Here is a 24,596-nt window from a genome sequence, read left to right on the forward strand (position 1 = left end):
GAACACCATAACCCTTAATCCCTTTATTCTTCAAAAAACTATCTATCTTTACCTTAAAAACATGTAATGAAGGAGCCTCAACTGCTTCACTGGGCAAGGAATTCCATAGATTCACAACCCTTTGGGTGAAGAAGTTCCTCCTAAACTCAGTCCTAAATCTACTTCCCCTTATTTTGAGGCTATGCCCCCTAGTTCTGCTGTCACCCGCCAGTGGAAACAACCTGCCCGCATCTATCCTATCTATTCCCTTCATAATTTTAAATGTTTCTATAAGATCCCCCCTCATCCTTCTAAATTCCAACGAGTACAGTCCCAGTCTACTCAACCTCTCCTCATAATCCAACCCCTTCAGCTCTGGGATTAACCTAGTGAATCTCCTCTGCACACCCTCCAGTGCCAGTACGTCCTTTCTCAAGTAAGGAGACCAAAACTGAACACAATACTCCAGGTGTGGCCGCACTAACACCTTATACAATTGCAACATAACCTCCCTAGTCTTAAACTCCATCCCTCTAGCAATGAAGGACAAAATTCCATTTGCCTTCTTAATCACCTGTTGCACTTGTAAACCAACCTTCTGTGACTCATGCACTAGCACACCCAAGTCTCTCTGAACAGCGGCATGCTTTAATATTTTATCGTTTAAATAATAATCCCGTTTGCTGTTATTCCTACCAAAATGGATAACCTCACATTTGTCAACATTGTATTCCATCTGCCAGACCCGAGCCCATTCACTTAACCTATCCAAATCCCTCTGCAGACTTCCAGTATCCTCTGCACTTTTCGCTTTACCACTCATCTTAGTGTCATCTGCAAACTTGGACACATTGCCCTTGGTCCCCAACTCCAAATCATCAATGTAAATTGTGAACAATTGTGGGCCCAACACGGATCCCTGAGGGACACCACTAGCTACTGATTGCCAACCAGAGAAACACCCATTTATCCCAACTCTTTGCTTTCTATTAATTAACCAATCCTCTATCCATGCTACTACTTTACCCTTAATGCCATGCATCTTTATCTTATGCAGCAACCTTTTGTGTGGCACCTTGTCAAAGGCTTTCTGGAAATCCAGATATACCACATCCATCGGCTCCCCGTTATCTACTGCACTGGTAATGTCCTCAAAAAATTCCACTAAATTAGTTAGGCATGACCTGCCTTTAACGAACCCATGCTGCGTCTGCCCAATGGGACAATTTCTATCCAGATGCCTCGCAATTTCTTCCTTGATGATAGATTCCAGCATCTTCCCTATTACCGAAGTTAAACTCACTGGCCTATAATTTCCTGCTTTCTGCCTACCTCCTTTTTTAAACAGTGGCGTCACGTTTGCTAATTTCCAATCCACCGGGACCACCCCAGAGTCTAGTGAATTTCGGTAAATTATCACTAGTGCATCTGCAATTTCCCTAGCCATCTCTTTTAGCACTCTAGGATGCATTCCATCAGGGCCAGGGGACTTGTCTACCTTTAGCCCCATTAGCTTGCCCATCACTCCCTCCTTCAATTAAGATTCAATTCCTCTCTTCATATAAGACAGCATTCCATTGCCGTACCTGCATACAAACATTTTGTGACTCATTCACTAGAACACCTAAATACCTCTTCACCTCGAATTCTGCAGTCATTTTACATTTAAGTGATACTGGGCATTTTTATTCTTCCTGCCAAAGTGTAGAACTTCACATTTCCCCACATTACACTCCATTTGCCAGATCTTTGCTCTCTCCCTCAACCTATGTATCATCTGCAAGCTCCTTATATGTTGTGAAGAGGATACTTTCCAACCTATCTTTCTGTCATCTGCAAATTCAGCTACGATGCCTTTGCTCTCCTCATAAGTCATTGATGTAAATTGTAAAAAAATGAAGGTCCCAGCACAGAGCCCTGCCGGACTCCACTCATCACATCCTGCCAATCAGACAAAGATCCATTTTTGACATACTCTCTGTTTGCTACAGCCAGCCAGTCAATCTTCTACCCATGCTAAAATGTTACCCCCCTACACCAAGAACTTTTATTTCTCCTGATTAACCTTTTAGTCAATCTCTGCTGTTCTTTATATTCTGACCAGTCATCTGACATGTCACTTATCTTTGCGCAGACATGTGTCTTTTCCTTAAGTTTTATGCTTTCTCTAACTTCTTTAATTTACCACAACTGTTGGGTCCTCCCTTTACAATTCTTTTCCAGTATATTTCTACTTAATCTGAATATTCAGAACTATCCCCTTCGATGTCACCGACTGCTTCTCTACTGATCTATTCTCTAGCTCAGTATCCTAGTTCACCAGCTAGCTCAGCTTTCATGACCATATAGTTGCCCTTATTTTCGATATAAATATTAGTCTTAAACCCACTCAAACCTTTCAAACTGGATGTAAAATTCATTCATATTGTGGTCGTTGCTACACAGGGGTGCCTTAACTCTGAGGTCAATAATCAATTAATATTACACTCAGTTCTAATATAATCAGCTCTCTGGTTCCCGAATGTGCTGTTCTAAGAAACCATCTTGAAAACATTCTATGAATTCCTCATCCAGGCTACTACCGCCAATCTGATATTTCCAGTTTATATGTAGATTAAAATCACCCACGGTTATTATTGCCCTTTTGACCTCAATTAACCCACAGCAGAGTGTCCATGCCTTCCCTGCTGCGAATAAAATACCCATAGGAAGTGGTATGCGGCACTGCCACCATGGAACCAGTTTTATAGCTCCCACCCACTCATCCTTGGGCAATAAAATTCCAACCTGTGACTCCAATTTATCGGAGACAGATTTGTTCCCACCCCATTCAAATTGGGCTTCCTTAAATTAAGTATATATTTTTTAATTTTAGGTTATACCTTGCCGCTTTTCATGGCTAACTTAAATCTTATGATACTACAATAATTATTTTGTTAATGGTCTCCTACTGGCACTGGACCAACTTGGTTCACCTCATTTTCGAGAAACTTGGGCTGGATTCTCTGCATCCCCAACGCCAAAATCGCGTTCGGTGATGGGGCGGAGAATGTGTTTTTGCGCACAAAATCAGGACCGGCGCCCGTTTCCCACTTCTCCGCCCCCCCAAAATCAGCGTACTCATGAAGTACGTCGCACCGAGTATCCACTGCCTCAGGCCATTGCCTGAAGCCCGCCCTGCGATGCTCCGTTGCCAACCGGCCAAATTCCCGACAGCGTGGTTCTAACATGGTCCCACCGTCCATGATCCTTGCGTGGCAGCTGCACCTCTGTCCGGGACCCCAACAGTCGGGGGCGGGGGGGAGGCGCTTCATTCGGGGCAGGGGGCAATATGGGTGGTGGTACGATGCGCATGATCCCATTGACAAATGATGAGAGGATAGAATTCCCCCACCAGTTAACGGCGCGCAGCTGAGAAACACGCTGCTGGGAGACTGGAGAATCCTGCCCATCATATTCCAACGTGGATCTCTGCACCCTTAATCTCACTAATCTTATTTGGATTAGATTGGATTGGATTGGTTTATTGTCACTTGTACCAACGTACAGTGAAAAGTATTTTTCTGCGAGCAGCTCAACAGATCATTAAGTACATGGGAAGAAAAGGGAATAAAAGAAAATACATAGTAGGGAAACACAAGTATACAATGTAACTACATAAGCACCAGCATCGGATGAAGCATACAGGGTGTAGTGTTAATGAGGTCATTTAGGAGTCTGGTAACAGCGGGGAAGAAGCTGTTTTTGAGTCTGTTCGTGCGTGTTCTCAGACTTTTGCATCTGCTGCCCAATGGAAGAAGTTGGTAGAGTGAGTAGGCTGGGTGGGAGGGGTCTTTGATTATGCTGCCCGCTTTCCTCAGGCAACGGAGGTGTAGATAGACTCAATGGATGGGAGGCAGGTTCATGTGATAGACTGGGCGGTATTCACGACTCTCTGAAGTTTCTTGCGGTCCTGGGCCGAGCAGTTGCCATACCAGGCTGTGATGCAGCCAGATAGGATGCTTTCTATGGTGCATCTGTAAAAGTTGGTTAATGTGGACATGCCGAATTTCCTTAGTTTCTTGAGGAAATATAGGCGCTGTTGTGCTTTCTTGGTGGTAGCGTGGATGTGGGTGGACCAGGACAGATGTTTGGAGATGTGCACCCCTAAGAATTTGAAACTGCTAACCATCTCCACCTCACCCCCGTTGATGCTGACAGGGGTGTGTACAGTACTTTGCTTCCTGAAGTCAATGACCAGCTCTTTAGTTTTGCTGGCATTGAGGGAGAGATTGTTGTTGCTGCGCCACTCCACTAGGTATTTACCACTGTGTGGTAAATTTAGATTATGCGTTTACATACATGCACTGTAAATTTAATTTTGACCTAATTGAACTACATCTTAGCCTGACCCAAACAAATAAACATTTTGTTCCCAATGCTTCCCGTGTGGCTGCTTCTGTAAACTCAATATAGTTATATGATAATTATACAATATATGCACTATGACAAGTTCTTCAAGTTTGTGTAATTATCAAATTGGCTTACTTTTTATTTTTGTGTTCATGCCCAGAGGAACATTAGACATCCGACAATTCAGTTAGAAGGAATGGACACTGAATTTTCTAGCTGCCACCAACAAGTTATTTGTATCAATTTTGGTTATGTTGCAGTTTGCAATTTTACTGGTATTTTTAACACTTGCTTTAAGCATTTTTATTGAGACAGACATTATTTAATTAACAGATGATGGGAAGATCTATTTTGCTGGGTTTTTATGTGATGGATCAGTCATTACACCTTGTGTGTTTTATTTTTTTTTCAGATCCATCGCTTCGTGGCAGCTATGGACCCAGCAGGACTTCATTAAATGTATTTTGCTTCAAATGTTATATCAAGTTTCTCTTGAAAATTGTGAACCTAATTGATTGTAGCGTTTACCTTATATTGATTTAAAAGGCAAGGAAACCAAAATAGTAGAAAAGGTCCTTTCGTTTCATTCTTGCCCTTTCTCCAACTCCTAGAGTGTGAATATTCTGTATTCACACTCCAGGAGAAAAGATTTGCTGCTTTCCTGCCAAAAACAGAATATAGTGTACCACTTCTCATGATTTACTGCTGTGTAAGGAATGCTCTGTTGAGATTGCAGTCATTGTATTAATATTGTTATAAGGATCAGCCATTGAGGAGATATCAACGCACTCAGCTTTTGTTTGAATCCTACGCTACTTGACTTATATACTGCAGATGTATGTATCTCCAGAAAATTCTGCAAACAGGAAATCACCAAACATGCCAGCAAGCCCTGACAAACTTTGTTGGGAATAATGTAATAATCTGCTTTCTTGTGCCTGAATTAGCAGAGAGGCAGGTGTCAGGCTATGCCAATTGCTGCAAGAACACCTGAACTTGTATAGCGCCTCTAATGTAATAAAACATTCAAAGGTACTTCACTGGAGCAGTATAAAACCGAAGGCAGCACAGAGCCACATAAGGAGTTATTGGGAGCGATTCTCCGGCCTCGTTGCTTAAGCGTAACAAGGCCAGTGAGCAGCGAGAGAGGCCAAAAGCGAGATGCAAACCAGGCGCCAAGCAGTTTGCGATGCAACCGGCCCGCCCCCGTAGGCAAAATCGGGATCTCGCCATAGCGTGGCGAGAAACCAATTATCACCACTTAAGCCCTATTTCCATACAATTACCGAGAGCCTCCCCATATCCAACGGCCTCCTGTCATTCAGTGGCCTCCCCAGCCTGGAGAGATGGGCAAAGGATCCGGGAGTCAGCCCGCATTGTGGAAGGATGTGAGAGAGGCATCATAATGGTTGTGCGAAAAGACGTTTGACGTGTTGTACAAACCCCATTCCCGGTGGTGCCTTTCCCAGTGCCCTCAGTGATCCTCAATGTGCTTAACCCTTCTAGCTCTACTACTATGTCTTGGTGTTTCCCCAGGATGCACATCTGGTGGAGGCAGCAAGCTGCCTACCTCGATCCATGGCCTTCGATGCCCCTGGCAGACGTCCTCTGGGGCCAGAGGGCCCTGGCTCACTTTGCGGCAGCACATGAACAGCCATGCAGCCCTGTCCCATGTGTTGACTTCAAGACGTGGCCTCATCAGCGGGGTGAAACTCAGGGGAGCTGGTGGCCACTGTCGCCACTCCGTGGGACTGGTCCACGTTGGGATCCAGTACCCCGTCCGCCTGATCGGTGCCCATAGGGCCCTGCAGTTCACCTTGGGATTGAGGGGCAGCTGATTCAAGCCCCAGCTACCCCTGCATCATCTGGCTCTGCCAGCCCGTGCTTCTCCACGGTCTGCACCATAGAGTCGATATCATCAGCGATGTTCCTCAGTGATTGGGCCATGCTCCGCAGCACCTCGGCCATGCCCATCTGAGAGCAGGACATGTCCCACAGAACCTCATTAAGGTCGGCCCGGTACTGGGTGACACCCCCCAGCGAGTCGGACATTCTGCCGAGACCCATGGCTTCACGACGCCTTGGACACCTTCACTGGTGGCGACATCATACACCAGCCTCTCCACTGCGGTCACCACCCTTGCAGTTTTGACCTCGGTGCCAATCATTGCCAGCGCCATCTCCTGAGCCCCTAGCCTCTGGAACCCCTGACGCTGACATCTCCCTCTGAATGTCCAGGTTGGTCCCTATCGTCTCCATCAGCTCCGGCTACCTCTGTACACAGGCTCAAGATCAGGCTGGGGCCCAGCTGGGTCCTGGGTTCAAAGACTGCCGTGTCGCCTTGGAGTTCCTGCCTCCACCTGATGTGCATAATCAGCGGTGTGGTGCTCACCAGATTGTGTTTCAGACGCCTATCCACTATGTCACACCGAGGTGTGTGTATCTGCGCAGGTGGGGTCTGAGGATGACAGCTGTGCCATGACTAAGGTGGCAATCTCGAAGCTCTCCTCTGAGGTGTTCTCCTCAGAGTCAGGAAAGGAGGCCGCACAGGATGGGCCGGCGCCGTCGGCTGGAGGGCTTTCGGGATAATGGACATCTGGTCAGTGGGAGGGATGGGTCAGTCAGGAAAACAACCACTACTTGCGATTGACAGGTCTTCCGGGTGGAGCCCGGTGGTTCCTCACCTCTGCGGCATCTGTCAGCCTCCGCCTGCGAAACGATCTGTTCTCGGCCACACCGGTCAGCTCCAGGGTATGCTCCCGGAAGGTGATGAGGATTCTAATGACCGGCAACCCTCCGCCAGTCTGGGCCCTCTCCCGACTGTTAAGGAAGAGCTTTTCCTGATGGGAGACAGAGAGGGCACCATTAGCCACATGCGTGGTTCACAGTGGTGTGAAGGAGGGGTTGGGGGAGGCTTGAGGGGGGAGGGTGTGGAGGAAGGGCTGGGGGTCGCATGAGGATTTGGGGGTGGATGTTCCCTTGTGGGGAGGGAATGGTGTTGGTGTCTACTCACTCGTGCTGCCCGGTATAGGTTGTTGACCTTCTTACGGCATTGAAGGCCAGTCCTCCTGGTCATACTCCCTGAGCTGACAGCTGCCGTCACCTCATCCCAGGCAGCACTGGCTGCACTTTGGCTGACACTCTGGGACCCTCAGGGGAACATGACATCCCTCCTGGCCTCCACAGCGTCTAGCAGACTCTCCAGGTCAGTGTCCCCTAATCTTGGGGCCGGTGTCCTCAGCGCTGGCTGAGGTTGGCTGAGCAAATGCAGCTTAGGGGCTGCTCGACCTCGTTAGCGGGGGGGGGGGGCTGGTGAGCACAATCCCGGCGAATCAGCTGACGAGCTTTGATTTGCAATGAGAAGTGCGTGAGGCCTCGTTAAGTGAACTAATTAACGTTGAATTACGTTGCTGGCCTCACTGGGCCAAGCACCGGGAAGCTCACTGCAATTCCCACTTGCGACAATACTTAGAAATTTTTCCGGACATTTGCACCCATTTGGTTAGGTGAACCTAAGATGGTTCTAATGTATATCTTAAAGGAGGAAAGCGAGGTCAAGAAGTGGAGGGAATTCTAGAGATTAGAATCCAGGCAACTCACAGCATGGCAACTGAAGGTGAAGCATTGGGGGTACTCAAGCAGACAGAATTAGATGCGCACAGATATCTTGGAGGGTTGTGGAGTTGGAGAAGATTACAGAGATGGGGGGAACTGAGATCATGGAGGAATTTGAAAAAAAATGATAAGAATTTTAAAGTCAAGACATTGCTTGAATGGGAAAAAATGTAGGTCAGCAGGCAATGGGGAACAGGACTTGGTGTCATGCAACACAACTCCAAGGACACTAACAGTCAGCTGTGGCCTGAGATCTGGAGACATCATGCTGCAATTCTGACCTATGGGATGGAATTGTGGGCTTATACACAAGACAGCCCTCCTTGCCAGTATCTCATGCAGCACTACTTCAACTTCAGCATCCAAGAGGAGGGCAGGGTGTTTGGTGCAGCCATCACTTGTTTGCAGATTCATGTCTGCACCAAAGAGCGATGCCAATTATGTTTGCCTTAGGACCCAACAGCTGGCGGATCGTATCAAGCAGCATGTCCCTTCAGTCACTGCTGTTACATCTGATCCATGTTTGTGTGAACCAGTACTAAATGGCGCCCTGGCGAGGTCACCCAGGTGCGGCCGTTGAGTCCCGGGCACCAGCGGGTGAATCCAGTAGCTAGATATTTAAATGAGATATTAGGCAACGTAGTGACTGAATCACGTCTTAAACTTGTGAATAATTATTCAAATGAGCATTGAAGGGAGAACTGAGTGCAATTGCACTTCAGATTCAGCTGGGTCTTAATCTAGTGCAAACTAAATCAGAACTGACTTATGCCTGAAGATGAAAATTGTCCATAAAGTTTCAACCAATAAATTATAGGATTGACTTCATCATTGGAGGTCAGGTTCTCTTTTAAAATTATCTTTCAAAATGTAAATAATGTCAGTGTCGACTCTTTTTGGGAAACTAGCAACACCTATGCTGGCTCTCTTGAAATGGTGGAGACTGGGGCAGGGTGGTAACAGGTGATACTAGGTGCAAAAATGATGAAGAGATGCATTAAAAGTATTTGAAAATAATTTTATAACAAATCACTAGTGAAGTGTTTAGTTTCTGTAAAATAGTTTCTTCCTTATATATGTCCAATTTTGGAATCATATCTGATGTTCCAATCAAATTCAACACAAGGGTATTCTCCACTAATAAGATGTTGTCGTCAAGTCAAAATGATGTTCTGCCAATCACACAAATTAGTAATATGGTATGTGAATTTCAGTGCTGGAGTGATGGCAGGTATGTAGGCCATACGACGCAATGTCTAGTGGATTGTATCAAACAGAATGTTCCTTTAGTTATTTGCAACGGGCACAATACTGACCGTTGCTAATATTCACTAAATAATCTTGGTTGTGCTGAGAATCGTATGAAAACCAATTTAACATTATCAGTCGAGTTTGCAGTGTGGCTCACTTATGCTAGAAGCCACATTTTTTCACACACAGGGCACTATCCTTTGCAGACAGAAGGAGCTTGTCCATGCATTCTGCTATTTTCAACTAACCAAAAACTTGGTCCATTCCCCATGGCAATGCCTTGACCAATAAAATTTGACCTGCCTGGTTTGAATTTGAACAAAAACTTGGCAGTTAACTGTTCCCTGCAGTATTCTCCCTGTCAACGTCTCTACCAATCAGAATCCATTTGCCAACCAATCGGCACTTCTCTTAAAACGTAAATTGTTGTTCCTTTACTGTTGATATTTTTTGTGGGCTGTCTTGATAAGTCAAAGACAAAAAGCATGTATTTTTTTTCAGTAATACTCAAGTTCTGAACTACTAAACAACTGTCAATCCTTTTTTGCTAATATTGGTGTCACACAGTGCTGTATTTTCTAAATACATAAGCCTTTTAATAGAATAACCTACACTGGGCGAGATCCTCCGGCTGTTCATGCCGACGGGTTCTCCCGGTCCTGCCGCTGACACATTTCCCCCCCCCACCCCGGGTTTCCCAGCGGGATGGGGTGGAGTCAACGGGAAATCCCATTGACAGCAGTGGACCCAGAAGATCCCGCCGCTGACCAATGGCAGGCTGTCTCCCACCGTCGAGAAACAGGAGGTGGGGAGGCCAGAGAATCTTTCCCATTGTCTTTTCAAGCAGAAATAATGAAGAAAAAATCGAAAGCTTCATAATTTACTTCAGATTCCATTTTCTCACTTAAAAACAATTCCCAGTTATTTTCACTGCAATTAAAAATAGATTGCCTGGAGATTTCTTTGTTTTCAGTGGGCTTTCCACTGTGCACAGCAATGCAAGTGATGGATGGGGCTCAGATACAGCTAGTCCTGGCAATTTGTGAATAGCATGTTACTATGAAAAAATAAAAAATTTGGTAGCTTTCGGTGAAAGTGTGTGTTGGGAACTGCCATCAGTTACGTTACAGAGAGGTTTCATTTGACACTAATGGGCCTTGGAAAGCCTTGAACTCCAGTCTGAATTTTCTCAGAGGAACACTTGCCTCTGAGTGAAAACTAAAAATGATTTGTCATTAATTATTAGTTTTTAAATTTTAATGCATTTATTATATTAAAACTATATTTCTTGCAGTATTTTCTTAGTTGCAGTAGATAAAGCAAGATGAGTAGTGGAAAAAAATTTCAAGAAATGTTTGTCGTGATCTGATTGTTTTTTTTAAATTGGTAATTTATTTGGTCATTTTAATTTTCTAATTTCACATTCTTGGTTTGTTGTTTTTTATTTCCTTAGTAGTTCTAGTTTGGTAGTTTTCTAATTGTTCAGGAATCTGGAATTTTAGATAATCGGGTTGAAAGTGTGACGCTGAAAGCTGCATGGATGTACATGCATAATGTCTAAATTGGATTGAAAGAAATTCACATCAGGCGCAACACTTTTATTTATATACCAGTACATTTCCTATGACACTGCTAATGGTAAATTGGAAAATCTGTGATTTATGTCAGGAGCGTAATATGGGATAATCAGAAAGTACTGGACCAGATTTCACCAAACCACTATTTGGACATTGTTGTCTCCTAAAACAGGTTTATAATTTGTTTGTTAATTCATTTACGGGATGTCAGCGTTGATGGTTAGGCCAGCATTTATTGCCCATCCCTAGTTGCCCTTCAGAAGGTGGTGGTGATTTGTCTTCTTGAACCATTGCGGTCCTTGAGGTGTAGGTACATTCGCTATGCAGTCAGGGAGGGAGTTCCAGGATTTTGCCCCAGTGACAATGAAGGAATCACAATATATTTCCAAGTCAGGGTGGTGACTGACTTGGAGAGGAACCCTCCAGATGGTGCTGTTCCCAGGTGTCTGCTGCTCTTGTCCCTCTAGATGGTAGTGGTTGCGGGTTTGGAAAGTGTTGTCTAATGAACCTTGGTAAGTTACTGCAGTAAACCTTGTAGATGGTTCACACACCTTCCACTGTTCGTCAGTGGTGGAGGGTTTGAATGTTTGTGGAAGGGGGAGCAATCAAGCGGGTTGCTTTTTCCAGGATGGTGTTGAGCTTCTTGACTGTTTTTGGAGCTGCACTCATCTAGGCAAGTAGAAAGTATTCCATTACACTCCTGAGTCATGCATTGTAGATGCTGGACAGGCTTTGGGGGGACAGGTGATGTATAACTCACCGTAAAATTCCTAGCCTTTGACCTGACCTGGTCGCCACAGTATTAATGTGGCTATTCGAGTTCAGTTTATGGTCAATGGTATCTCCCAGGATGTTGATTGTAGGGGATTCAGCGATGGGAGTGACATTAAATGTCAAGGGGTGGTGGTTCGATCCTCTCTTGTAGGAGATGGTTAATTCTACTTGTCAGCCCAGGCCTGGTTATTGTCTAGGTCTTGCTGCATTTGGACATGGACTGCTTCCTTTTCTGAGAAGTCACAAATGGTGCTGAACATTGTGCAGTTATCCGCAAACATCCCCACTTCTGACCTTATGATGGAAGGGAGGTCATTGATGAAGCAGCTGAAGATGATTAGGCCCAGAACACTGCCCTGAAGAATTCCCGCAGTGATGTCCTGGAGCTGAGATGATGACCTCCAACCACTACAACCATCATCCTTTGTGCCAGGTATTGCTCCAGCCAGCAGACAGTTTTCCCCCTGATTCCCAATGACTCCAGTTTAGCTGGGGCTCCTTGATGCCATACTAGGTTAAATCCTGCCATAATGTCAAGGGCAGACACTCTCACCTCACCTTTGGCATTCAGCTCTTTTGTCCATGTTTGAACCAAGGCTGTAATGAGGTCAGGAGCTGAGTGACCCTGACGAAACCCAAACTGAGTGTCTGTGAGCAGATTATTGCTGAGTAAGTGCCGCTTGATAGGACTGTTGATGACTCCTTCCATCACGTTGCTAATGATGAAGAACAGACTGATAGGGCGGTATTTGGCTGGGTTGGATTTGTCCTGTTTCTTGTGTACAGGATACATCTGGGCAATTTTCCACATTGCCAGGTCGATGCCAGTGTTGTAGCTGTACTGGAACAGCTTGGCTAGGGGTGTGGCACGTTCTTGGAGCACAAGTCTTCTGTACTATTTCTGGGATATTGTCAGGGCCCACAATCTTTACAAGACAAACAATACATTTGATAGTTGGTAACACAAATCAGACCGTAAGTAATTTTTTCATTAAGCAAAATACAGCTGCAGTTTTACTATAGTTTCTGCTGCTTAAAAGCATGAACAGAACTTAATTTTGAAGCATCAAGATACAGTTAGATAATGTTGAATTTCTTTTTTTTTATAAATTTAGATTACCCAATTATTTTTTCCAATTAAGGGGCAATTTAGCATGGCCAATCTACCTATCCTGCACATTTTTGGGTTGTGGGGGTGAAACCCACGCAGACACGGGGAGAATGTGCAAACTCCACACGGACAGTGGACCCAGAGCCGGGATCGAACCTGGGACCTCAGCGCCGTGAGGCAGCTGTGCTAACCACTAGGCCACCATGCTGCCCTTAATGTTGAATTTCTAAACTCTAGTATTTGCCAAGGCCAAAGCTCCCTTTGCGTATTTCTAGTGATAATTACAGCTGTTTTATTATCTTCCAGGCCATCAAGAAACCGCGTGTGAAAGATCTGCAAGATTATTCTTTTGAAGGCACTGATGAGTTTATTATGTCAGGACCAGCTGGCAGACAACTCTTTCCTGCCACAACTCCAATGAGCCATTCAACAATCTCATCTTTCCAGAAACCAAGCCCTGTGTTAAGCCGGTTATCTCTCCGAGAAAGGTATTTATTCATGCTTTTTCTTTCAAATCCATATATATTTTAAGATCACTGATGTCCTGTTTGTGTGTGTACATAAAGACGTGATTGTCAGGTGAATTGGACGTTCTAAATTCTCCCTCTGTGTACCTGAACAGGAGCCGGAGTATGGTGACTAGGGGCTTTTCACAGTAACTTCATTGCAGTGTTAATGTAAGCCTATTTGTGACACTGATAAACATTATATTATATGTCTGTTTATGTACCTTATCTGTGTTAATTCACCTTTTTAAGATTGTTAAATAACGAGCGTGAAGAGCTCCCGCCGGTGGCCGCGAGTCGCGGCGATTTTGGGGAAATCCCCGAGTTTCAACGCACCTCCCGACTACCGTCGGCCTTTGGGGCCGTCGCGAGCAGCCAGCGGGGCCAGTTTAAAAATCGGTGAAGACCCACGCGCGGTGGTGGGGCGGCGGGGGGGCTGAGGTCCTGGGCCCAGCGCGGCGTCAGGGCCAGAGCAGTGGGGGCGGAGCTACGAGGAGGCCGAGGAGGCAGGCCCGAATCCAGGACACCATGTAAGAGCGGTGTCCCACAATGGATGGCTCCCACCTAGGAGGAAGAAAGAAGGCTGGAACCTGGTCCCAGGGGAGTTCTGGATGAGTACAGAGGGAAAAGGAAGAGAGCTGGAAGATTTAAAGAAATTTAAAGAAGTTTGGTGAAGTTTTTTTTTCCTCCCCTTTGTCTTTAAAAAAAAAAGAATAATTCAGATTGATGAAGGACAGAAGGGTGGAGGGAGAGAGAGGAGAAGAGAAAGAAAGTGAAAAACAATAAGCTGCTAAAGGATGCGAAAAGCAGCGTCGAAGAAAGGAGGAAACGCGGGTCGCCGCTGAAGGAGAAGACGAATAAAAGTGGTGATAGGATGGCGGAAGCCGAACTGCAAAGCAGGGCCGCACTATTTACGGTGGAGAAGATGGCCGAGGTGATGGCGGTGGAGCTGGAAAAACAGTTTGCGAGGCACATGGAGGCCTAGAAAAAGGAGACAGCGGCCGCATTGAAGTTACTGCTGGAGGAGGCAATCGCCCCGATAATTGCCCCGTTGAAGGTGGCGGTAGCAAAGGCATTGGCAGAGGTGAGAGAGCAGGGCGAGAAGATGAAAGAAGTGGAGGAAGCCATGTCACGACACAGCGACCAGGTCACCTCAATGGGAGATAAGTTGCGGAGGGCTGTGGAGATTAATAGAGGTCTCCGAGCAAAGCTGGAAGACTTGGAAAACTCAAGGCGGCATAATTTGAGAATTGTGGGCTTGCCCGAAGGGACAGAGGGCCCAAGTCCAACACAATACTTTGCTAAGAAGTTGGCGGAGCTGATGGGGGAGGGTGAGAGCTCCTCCCAGTACGAGCTAGACCGAGCCCATCAGTCATTAAGGCTGAAGCCCAAAGTGAACGAGCCGCCAAGGGCAGTAATTATCTGCTTCCATAAGTTTTGCGTGAAGGAGAAGGTGTTAAACTGGGCGAAGCAGAAGCGGGAGATACTATGGGATGGTACCACGGTCCGGATCTACCAGGACTTGATGGTGGAGTTGGCAAAAAGACGAGCGGCGTTTGGGCGAGTGAAGGCGACGTTGTACAAGAAAGGGGTACAGTTTGGTATGGTGTACCCAGCGAGGTTGAGGGTAACGTATAACGGCAAAGACTTTTATTTTGAGACAGGGGATGCGGCTGAGGCGTTCCTGAAGGCAGAAGGCTTGGGACAGACATGAAGAGCGGAGCTGGAAGAGAGACTGTGGACTGTGTTTTGAACAGCCGGAAAATGTATAAATGTTATAACTTTCTTTTTACGGATTTGTATTGTAATCTACTTCTCTTTGTATTGTTATAAAGTTTAAGTTAATGGTGGGTTGATGGGCGCTCTGTGTTTCGACGGTTAAATGTTATGTTAGTGAATTGTATGGTTTGGATTGTTGGGTTTGTTTTTTTTTCCGCTGGTGACTGGGTGGAAGGGGATGATATGTCTTGGCGGGGGGGAGCCACCCGCACTAGCTAGCTAAAGTCAGTCAGCTAGTGAACGGAGGTGAGAGGAGAGGAGTGCTGCGGACATTGGAGCCTGGATAGCAGGCGTCAATGGGCCTACGAGCGGAGCGAGAGGGGGGGAAGGGTTGGATGCTGGGGTATGTTGTTTCTGGGGGAAAGGTAGGGGGGGTTTCGGGAGGGGGAAAGGGGTTCAATGATAACAATGGACAGGGGCGGGTCAGGCTTATGAGGCAGGGCCCGGCGGTATGTTGATGGTGGATAAGAAAGGTGGGGGGGGGGGGGGGGGGGGGGGGAGACGACCCCCCAGTAAGGATAGTTACGTGGAAAGTGAGAGGGCTAGGAGGTCCGGTCAAGAGGTCAAGGGTGCTTGCACATCTTAAAAGTCTGAAAACTGATGTGGCAATGCTGCAGGAGACTCACTTGAGGGTGAAGGACTAGGTGAGACTTAAAAAGGGTTGGGTTAGCCAAGTGTTTCACTCTGGATTTGATGGAAGGGCTCGAGGGGTAGCAGTGTTGGTCAGCAAAAGGGTACGCTTCCAGATGGAGAAGGTCGTGGCAGATCGGGGGGGTAGATATGTGATTGTGGCCGGGGCGCTGAACGGGAGATTAGTGGCGCTGGTAAGTGTATACGGTCCCAACTGGGAAGATGCGGGATTTGTGAGGAAGGTGTTTGGAGCCATTCCTGACTTGGACACACATGATTGTGGGGGGGACTGGAACCTGGTGCAGGAGCCAAGGTTGGACAGATCACGGCTGCGCTCGCTGGTCCCATCAGGGGGGGCAAAGGCTAGCTGGGCTTATGGTGGAAATGGGAGGGGTGGACCCTTGGAGGTTCCTGCACCCAGGGGAACGGGAGTACTCGTTTTTCTCAGCAGTCCTTAGGGTATACTCGCGGATTGACATTTTTGTGGTGGGAAAGGCTTTGCTGGCTGGAGTCAAGGGGTCAGAATACTCTGCAATTGCTGTGTCAGATCACGCGCCACATTGGGTGGATATGGTACTGGAAAAGGGGGTAGTGCAGAGGCCGGGGTGGAAACTGGATGTGGGGCTTTTGGGGAACCAAGTATTCTGTGAAAAAATTGAAAAGGTAATTAAGGAATATGTAAGATTCAACTGTACAGGTGAGGTATCAATGGCAGTCGTCTGGGAGGCTCTAAAGGCGGTAGTGAGGAGTGAGGTAATTTTGTTTAAGGCCAGGGTGGACAAAGAGGAGAGGTTGGAGCGGCAGAGGCTAATAGATGAGATGTTGGAGGCAGATAGGAGTTATGCGGAGGATGGGGACCCAGCGATGCTGGGAAAGAGGAAGGAACTACAGGCGAGCTTCGACCGACTATCCACCAGGAAGGCGCCAACTGAGGCGAGCGAGGTGTGCAGTTTATGAACATGGAGACAAGGTCATGTTAGCAGGTCAGCTCCGGAGGGAGGCAGCAGCAAGGGAAATTCTTCAGTTAAGGGATAGGGCCGGGAAGTTGGTGGTGGCTCCGGAGCTGATTAACAAGGTTTTTGAGGAATTCTACGAGAGGTTGTACAGGCCAGAGCCACCCGGGGGAGACCGTGAGATGCTGGAATTTCTGGATGGGTTGGAGTACCCGAGGCTAGGGGAGGGAGACAAGGCTACATTAGAAGGAGCAATACTGGAGCAGGAGATAAAAGATGCGATTGGGAGGATGCAGTCGGGGAAGGTGGCAGGGCCGGATGGGTTTCCGGTGGAATATTATAAAAAATTTAAGGATAAGTTGGCACCCCTGATGGTAGCGATGTTTGAAGAGGCGATAGGGAAGGGAGTGCTGCCGCAAACCTTGGGGCAGGCATCGATTTCACTGTTGCTTAAAAAGGATAAGGATCCAACGGAGTGTGGGTCGTATAGGCCGATTTCACTTCTTAATGTGGACGCAAAGGTATTGGCAAAGGTACTGGTGGGTAGGTTGGAGGGGTGCCTCCCGAAGATGATAGATGAGGATCAGACAGGGTTCGTGAAAGGGAGGCAGCTGTTTTCGAATATTAGGCGGGTCTTGAACGTCGTTATGGCACCGGCGGAAGGGAAGGAAACAGAGATAGTGGTGGCACTGGATGCCGAGAAGGCGTTTGATCGGGTGGAATGGGGGTACCTGATGGCAGTGCTGGAACGGTTTTGGATTGGACCAAGATTTGTGAACTGGGTAAAAGTTATATAAGGAGCCAAAGGCGAGTGTCCACACGAACAATATCAGTTCGAGATACTTCTCTCTCCACCGTGGGATGAGGCAGGGATGTCCTATGTCCCCCCTGCTGTTTGCACTTGCGATTGAGCCGTTGGCCATCGCATTAAGAAGTTCAAGAGCATGGAAAGGAATAGTGAGGGGGGGGGATAATGCATAGGGTGTCCTTGTATGCCGACGACTTGCTGCTGTGTGTGTCGGAGCCGAGTGTGTCGATAGGAGGAATATTGGAGTTGCTGCAGGTATTTGGGTCTTTCTCTGGGTACAAGCTGAACTTGGGCAAGAATGAGTATTTCATGGTGTCTCAACCGGGGGTGGGGGCAGGGGTGGTGGGGCTGCCATTCCGTAGCGCAGGGACTCACTTTAGGTATTTGGGGGTGCAGGTTGCCCGGGAGTGGGGAAGGCTTCGCAGATACAACATCACTAGTTTGGTGGGGAGAGTGAAAGCCGATCTGCCGAGGTGGGATGGTCTCCCTCTGTCACTGGCGGGTCGGGTGCAGGCGGTTAAAATGAATGTGTTGCTGCGATTTCTGTTTATTTTTCAATGCCTACCGGTTTTCCTGCCAAAGTCTTTTTTCAGGGAGATTGAGGGGAGGATTACCTCGTTTATATGGGGAGGGAAGGTGCCAGAGTGAGGAAGGTGCTGCTACAGAGGGGAAGGCAGGCACGGGGTTTGGGTCTCCTGTACCTGATGTACTACTACTGGGCGGCGAATGTGGAGAAGGTGCGGAGCTGGGTCAGAGGGGTTGATTCCCAGTGGGTCAGAATGGAGGAGAGTTCATGCAGGGGGTCGGGGCTGAAAGCACTAGCAATGGCCCCGCTCCCAATAGCTCCGGGGAAATACTCAGGTAATAATAGCTTCATTGAAAATCTGGAGGCAGTTTTGCCAACACTTCAGGTTGGGGGCAGGATCGAGGGAAATGCCGATCTGGGAGAATCACAGATTTGAGCCAGGGAGGTGGGACGGAAGCTTTCGGAAATGTGAAGAGAAGGGGATTAAGACTCTAAAAGATTTGTTTCCTCGGGGTCGATTTGCAGGATTGAGGGAGCTGGAAGCGAAGTATGGGCTGGAGCAGGGAGAAGTGTTTAGGTATATGCAGGTTTGGGACTTTGCCAGGAAGGAGATACAGAGCTTCCCGGAGGAACCGGCCTCCACGTTGTTGGAGGAGGTGCTGGAGAAGGGGACAGTGTCAGCGGTATACGGAGCTATGTTGGAAAAGGATAAGGCACTACTGGAGGGGATCAAAGCAAAGTGGGAGGAAGAATTAGGAGAGGTTATTGAGGAGGGGGTCTGGTGTGAGGCGCTCCGGAGAGTGAATGCCTCCACCTCGTGTGCGAGGTTGGGGCTGATACAGCTGAAGGTGGTGTACAGGGCACACCTCACGAGGGCAAGGATGAGCCGATTCTTTGAAGGGGTAGAAGATGTGTGTGAACGTTGCAGGGGGAGGCCCGCTAATCACGTTCATATGTTTTGGTCCTGTCCAAAGCTTGGGGAATACTGGAAGGAGGTGTTTAGGGTAATTTCCAAGGTGGTGCATGTGAAGCTGGACCCGGGTCCCCGGGAGGTCATATTCAGGGTGTCGGATCAGCCAGGGTTGGAAACGGGTGCGGAGGCAGATATCATAGCCTTCGCCTCGTTGATCGCCCGAAGGCGGATCCTGCTGGGATGGAGAGCGGCCTCTCCACCCTGTGCCCTGGCGTGGCGAGGGGACCTGTTGAAATACTTGACCCTTGAGAAGGTTAAGTCCGAACTGAGGGGAAGCTCGGAGGGGTTCTACAAGTCATGGGCTCTATTTATTATGCACTTTCAAGAACTGGATAACATCGAACATTAGTTGGGGGGGGGGGGGGGGGGGGGGGGGGGGAGAGGGGAGCTGTGTATGTTGAAGATGGCTATGGGTAATCCCTGATTCCTTTTTTTTCTCTGTGTCATTTGTTTATGTTAACATGCGGGCTGATGTCTGGGCATGGTGGGAGGACGGGATCGTTGTTACTGTTATGGGGTTTGAGATATTTGTTGTTGGTTATTGATTGTTGTTGGGTGTAAATTCGGGAGAAAAATTGTGAAAAAGGAGAATAAAAATATTTTTTAAAAAGATTGTTAAATAACACTTAGGCATTATAGTGAGATGAAAATTCTGACCTAATCAGCAGCAGCGACTGGGGGCACTATTAATGTCATTAATGTGAAGAACTGGATTTAGTAACAGTCCATTATAATCCAAGGTGCTTCAGTCGTCTTGCTATTTTGATTTTGTAGGTTGAGCTAATAACATCGCACATTACCTTTAATGATTCTTTAAAATATTTGCTGATGTTTTCATTCAAAGTAAAGAAAGAGTTTTTTTTAGCTTTTTGCATGACACTTTTATTTTCAGTATCATGAATATAATTTCAGAACCAAAATGTTGTTCACTGTATAACGCTGATTTGATGCCAGTAGTGCCATTTTCGAACTCAATGTTCCAGTTAATGATCTCTCTTAAAATCTACAAGTGAACATGCATACATCAGCAGGGATCAGTGCTATTTCAAAGGATCATCAAATACTTTCATCAGTTAATTGATTTTTCCTGGCAGCTAGTTTGGTAGTCTGTCCTGTTATTTGAAGTTCCTAAAGTCGGCAATGAGTGCTGTGGCATGTGTTGAAGGCCTTAGTTCTGCCTTCAAGGGTTCTGTTCAGATTACTTGCTGCCAGTCAATGGTGAAGTCGTTTCTATTTCACTTGGCCTGCAGCATGACAGGGAAAATGTGCAGAGGTGACACAGGGACCATCCACTTACCACATGGTTCCTGAATCCATAGTACAACCCACACACATACATTGAGCAGCGTGCAAGTAAGAAAAGCCATACTTCCACATAAAATGTAATTAAGCATATAACAGAATTGCCATCAGCAGTGCATCTACTGCCCAGACTAAAAAGGAACTCTGTATTACTCACCAGAATGTGAGTTACAATTTTCATGGCTGTGTAAAATGTGCAGCAGACCTCACCAGTATAGGGGCACAGTCCTTGCAATCAGGTATATGCCGAGCTGCTGAGGAGGAAAAAGAAAGATAAGGAGGTGAAGTGGGGACACAGAACCAACACATCTCCTCTCTAGCTGGGGTGTCCATGATCAGCTCATCTGACTGCAGCTCGGTGAACAAAACTCAATTCCCTATTCATTAACAGCCTCACAACATATCTTCCTACTTTTCCTGATCTTCATTGTGCCCACATATTGAAATAAAAGCTACAAAAAAACAGAAGTTCCAAACTAACTATCAATCAAATCAACCAATCACCTTTGTGCTTTTCCTTACTGTCTATTTTCCATGTGCCTTTTACTGTCCATGTGCTCCTGTACACAGTGATGGCTGTAGCATGGCTACAGGTGCTAATTTTCAGTGTAGGAGACTGCAGGTGGCCTTGCAGAAAACGTTTTGAGTATCTCTCGGCCTGGACCATTTCTGCATGGGCTGCAGAATGGGCTGGTGGGCATCAGCAGGAGTACTAAGAACATAAGAACCAGGAGCAGGAGAAGGCAATTCAATCGCTCGAGCCTGCTCCGCCATTCAATGCGGCCATGGCTGATATAATCTCAGCCTCAACTCCACTTTCCTGCCTGTTCTGCACAACCCTTCAACCCATTACTAATTAAAAATCTGCCTACCTCCTCAAATTTACTCAACATTCCGGCATCCACTTCACTCTGGGGAGGTAAATTTCACAGATTCACAACTCTTTAAGAGAAGTAATTTCTCCTCATCTCTGTTTTAAATCTGCTACCCCTTATCCTAAAACTATGACCTCGCATTCTAGATTGCCCCACAAGAGGAAGCATCCGCTCTGTGTCTACTTTGTCAGTACCTTTTATCATCTGATCTACCGCAATTAGATCTCTCCTAAACACGAGCGAGTATGGGCATAAATTGTTCAATCTCTATTCCTAAAACACATCCCTCATCTCTGGAATCAATCTAGTGAACCTCCTCTGAGCTGCTTCTAATGCAACTGCATCCCTCCTCAAATTTGAGGACCAAAATTGTACACCGTACTCCAAGTGCAGTTACACCAATGCCTTGTACGGCTACAGCAACACTTGCCTACCTTTATACTCTATTCCTTTAGCTATAAATGCTAAAATTCCACTTGCCTTTCTTATTATCTGCTGTACCCACAAACTAGTTTGCTGCGATTCATGCATGAGGAGACCCAGATCCCTCTGCACCAAAACACTCTGAAGTTTCTACTTTGTCAATACATTTTATTACCTTATATACCTCAATTAGATATCCTCATTCTTGTAAACACAGAATATAGGCCTGAACTTCTGAATCTGTCTTCATAAGACAAATGTCTCTGAAACCAATCTCGTGAACCTCTTCTGAACTGCCTCTCATGCCAATGCATCTCTTTTCAAATAAAGAGACCAAAAACTGTATAAAGTACTCCAGGTGCAGACTCATCAATGTCTTGTGCAGTTCCTTGTTTGGATAATTTGCCTTTCCATTTTTTTGCCCAAAATGGATAACCTCATACTTATCCACATTAAAATCCATCTGTCAAATTTTGACCCACTCGCCGAACCTTTTTTAAAAATTTAGAGTACCCAATTCATTTTTTCACGACGGTTGTGGGGGTGAAACCCATGCAAACACGGGGTGAACGTGCAAACTCCGCACAGTGACCCAGAACCGGGATCGAACCTGGGACCTCGGCGCCATGAGGCAGCAATGCTAATCACTGCGGCACTGTGCTGCCCGTGCACTCACCTAACCTTTGTCTATTTGTAAATTTCTTGGGTGGGATTCTCCATTTCTGAGATTAAGTGTTGACGCCAACACAGAATTCATGGACTTTCACAACAGAAAAGCTAATGACGCACCTGGACCGATTCGCCACCATTGAGAGGCTGGCACCGGTGCCACATGGAACACAATCGATTCCAATGAAAAATGGTGCATGATTTGCCGGGTCCGTGATCAACACCTGGGAAGCTGACAAGCTGCAGTCGAATATACACACTTCACACTTATCTCAGCCAAAAATTGGTACTGACTGTGCTGGAGCGTGCCAATGCAGCTGATGGCTTGCTGGGGCAAGGTGGCACCCAAGGGGGTGGCCTGGGGGGCATCCAAACAACCCATGGCACAAGGTTCAAAGTGGGCTGCTAGCAGTGTGCGCAGCTGCATGGCTGCATAACCAACTGCAGCAATGTTGTTCAATGCCCGTGCACCCCGAATCCACAGCCACCTCCTGGCCACCCCCTCCTACTGAAAATGAAAATCGCTTATTGTCACGAGTAGGCTTCAAATGAAGTTACTGTGAAAAGCCCCTAGTCGCCACATTCCGGCACCTATTCGGGGAGGCTGTTACGGGAATCGTATCGTGCTGCTGGCCTGCTTGGTCTGCTTTCAAAGCCAGCGATTTAGCCCTGTGCTAAACAGCCCCTGGCCCCCCCCTGGGCCCTGGGTGAAGCACCCCTACTCCTACTCCCCCTGGCCCTGGGTGAAGCACCCCAGCCAGCGGTACAACTGTCAGCAAACTATGGCGATGTTGGACGCATTCCGTACCCCCTCTCTCTCCTTCAGCAGCCGCCACACCGGTTTCACGATTTTTAAAAGCACAAGTGAACCACTCCATCGGGAACTCGGCCCATCGGAGGTGGAAAATCGTGGCGGCCCTGGAGAATTCCGGGTCGGGCCCGCTAATGATATGCAAACGGTGTCTACTGTATGTGCGTTCTGGAACGCCTTGACGCCACTGTCGGGGTGCTGGAGCATTGCGATTTGGCGTCAAAGCGGCGCCTGCCGCGATTTTGGCGTCGAGAAAGATTCTCCGCCCAATTGCCTTTCCCGATTTTGATGCGGTTAACGTAGAATCCCGTCCTGTATTTCTTCATTTCAACTTATTATCGCACCTATGTTAGTGTCATCTGCAAATTTGGTAATAGTACCTTTCATTCCTGCATCCAAGTCACTAATATATCTTGGAAATAGTTGGAGCTTGAGGACAGAATGCTGTGCCACCCTACTAGTTACATCTTGCCAACCAGAAAAAGACATCTTCGAAGAACTCTAGAAAATTTGTCAAACACGATTTATCCTTCATAAAGTTATGCTGACTCTGCTGGATTGCGTTTTGACATTACAAATGGTCTGTTATTACCTCCTTAACAATGGATTCTAACAATTTCCCTCACTGGTCTATAGTTTCTTATTTGCTGCCTCTCTCCCTTTTCAATAAGGGCTCTACATTAGCAATTTTTCAATCCATTGGAACCTTCCCGGCATCCAGGGAATGTTGGAATATTATAAAGAATGGATCCACTATCTCCGCTGCCACTTCCTTTATTAATAATAATAATAATAATAATCTGTATTACTGTCACAAATATGCTTACATTAACACTGCAATGAAGTTACTGTGAAAATTCCCTAGTTGCGTCTGTTCGGGTAGACAGAGGGAGATTTCAAAATGTCCAATTCACCTTCCAAGCACGTCTATCGGGACTTGTGGGAGCAAACCGGAGCACCAGGAGGAAACCCATGCAGCCACGGGGAGAAAGTGCAGACTCCGCACAGACAGTGACCCAAGCTGGAATCGAACCTGGGAACCTGGCGCTGTGGAGCAACAGTGCTAACCCCTGTGCTAACGGACCGCCCAAGGTAGCCTAGGATATGGACCATCAGGTCCGTGAACTTGTCTGTCTTTAATCCCAATAGTTTGTTCAGTACTTTATCCCTATTGATGATGAGTGTTCTAAGTTCCTCCCTTTCTATTACCTCTGCACCTTTCTATTGCCTCTGCATTACCTGATGGGATGGTACGACTGGTCCTCCACCATGAAAATATTGACTGATCGTCTCCGCCATTTCTATGTTCCCGATTATTAGCTCCCTGGTCTGATCCTCCAAGCAACCAACATTCACTTTAGCTACTCTCGTCCCTTTTATATACTTCCAGAAGCTTTTTCTATCCTTTTTCTGTATGCATTTTCTTTCATAATAGGGCGGCACAATGGCGTAGTGATTAGCACTGCCTGTGGCGCCTCTTGGTGCCAAGGACCTGGGTTCTATCCCAGCTCCGGGTCACTGACATGTGGAGTTTGCACATTCTCCCTGTGCCTTCGTGGATTTCACCCCCCAACCCAAAGATGTGCAGGGTCGGTGGATTGGCCACGCTAGATTGTCCCTTAATTGGAAAAAAAAGAATTGG

General features: G+C 46.9%; 1 protein-coding gene across 6 annotated transcripts in view; it reads left to right on the plus strand.

Moving 5' to 3' along the window:
* spata6 (spermatogenesis associated 6) overlaps positions 1–24,596 on the plus strand; it is a 156,545-nt gene that overhangs the window by 86,629 nt on the left and 45,320 nt on the right. For all 6 annotated transcript variants that reach the window (XM_038794301.1, XM_038794300.1, XM_038794303.1 and 3 more), the window contains 2 exons: positions 4,784–4,830; positions 13,006–13,187. In XM_038794301.1, the coding sequence (XP_038650229.1) occupies positions 4,784–4,830; positions 13,006–13,187 (229 nt within the window). The remainder of the gene's footprint in view (positions 1–4,783; positions 4,831–13,005; positions 13,188–24,596) is intronic.

The sequence above is a fragment of the Scyliorhinus canicula genome, chromosome 4, assembly GCF_902713615.1.
Source record: "Scyliorhinus canicula chromosome 4, sScyCan1.1, whole genome shotgun sequence".
Lineage (NCBI taxonomy): Eukaryota > Metazoa > Chordata > Chondrichthyes > Carcharhiniformes > Scyliorhinidae > Scyliorhinus > Scyliorhinus canicula.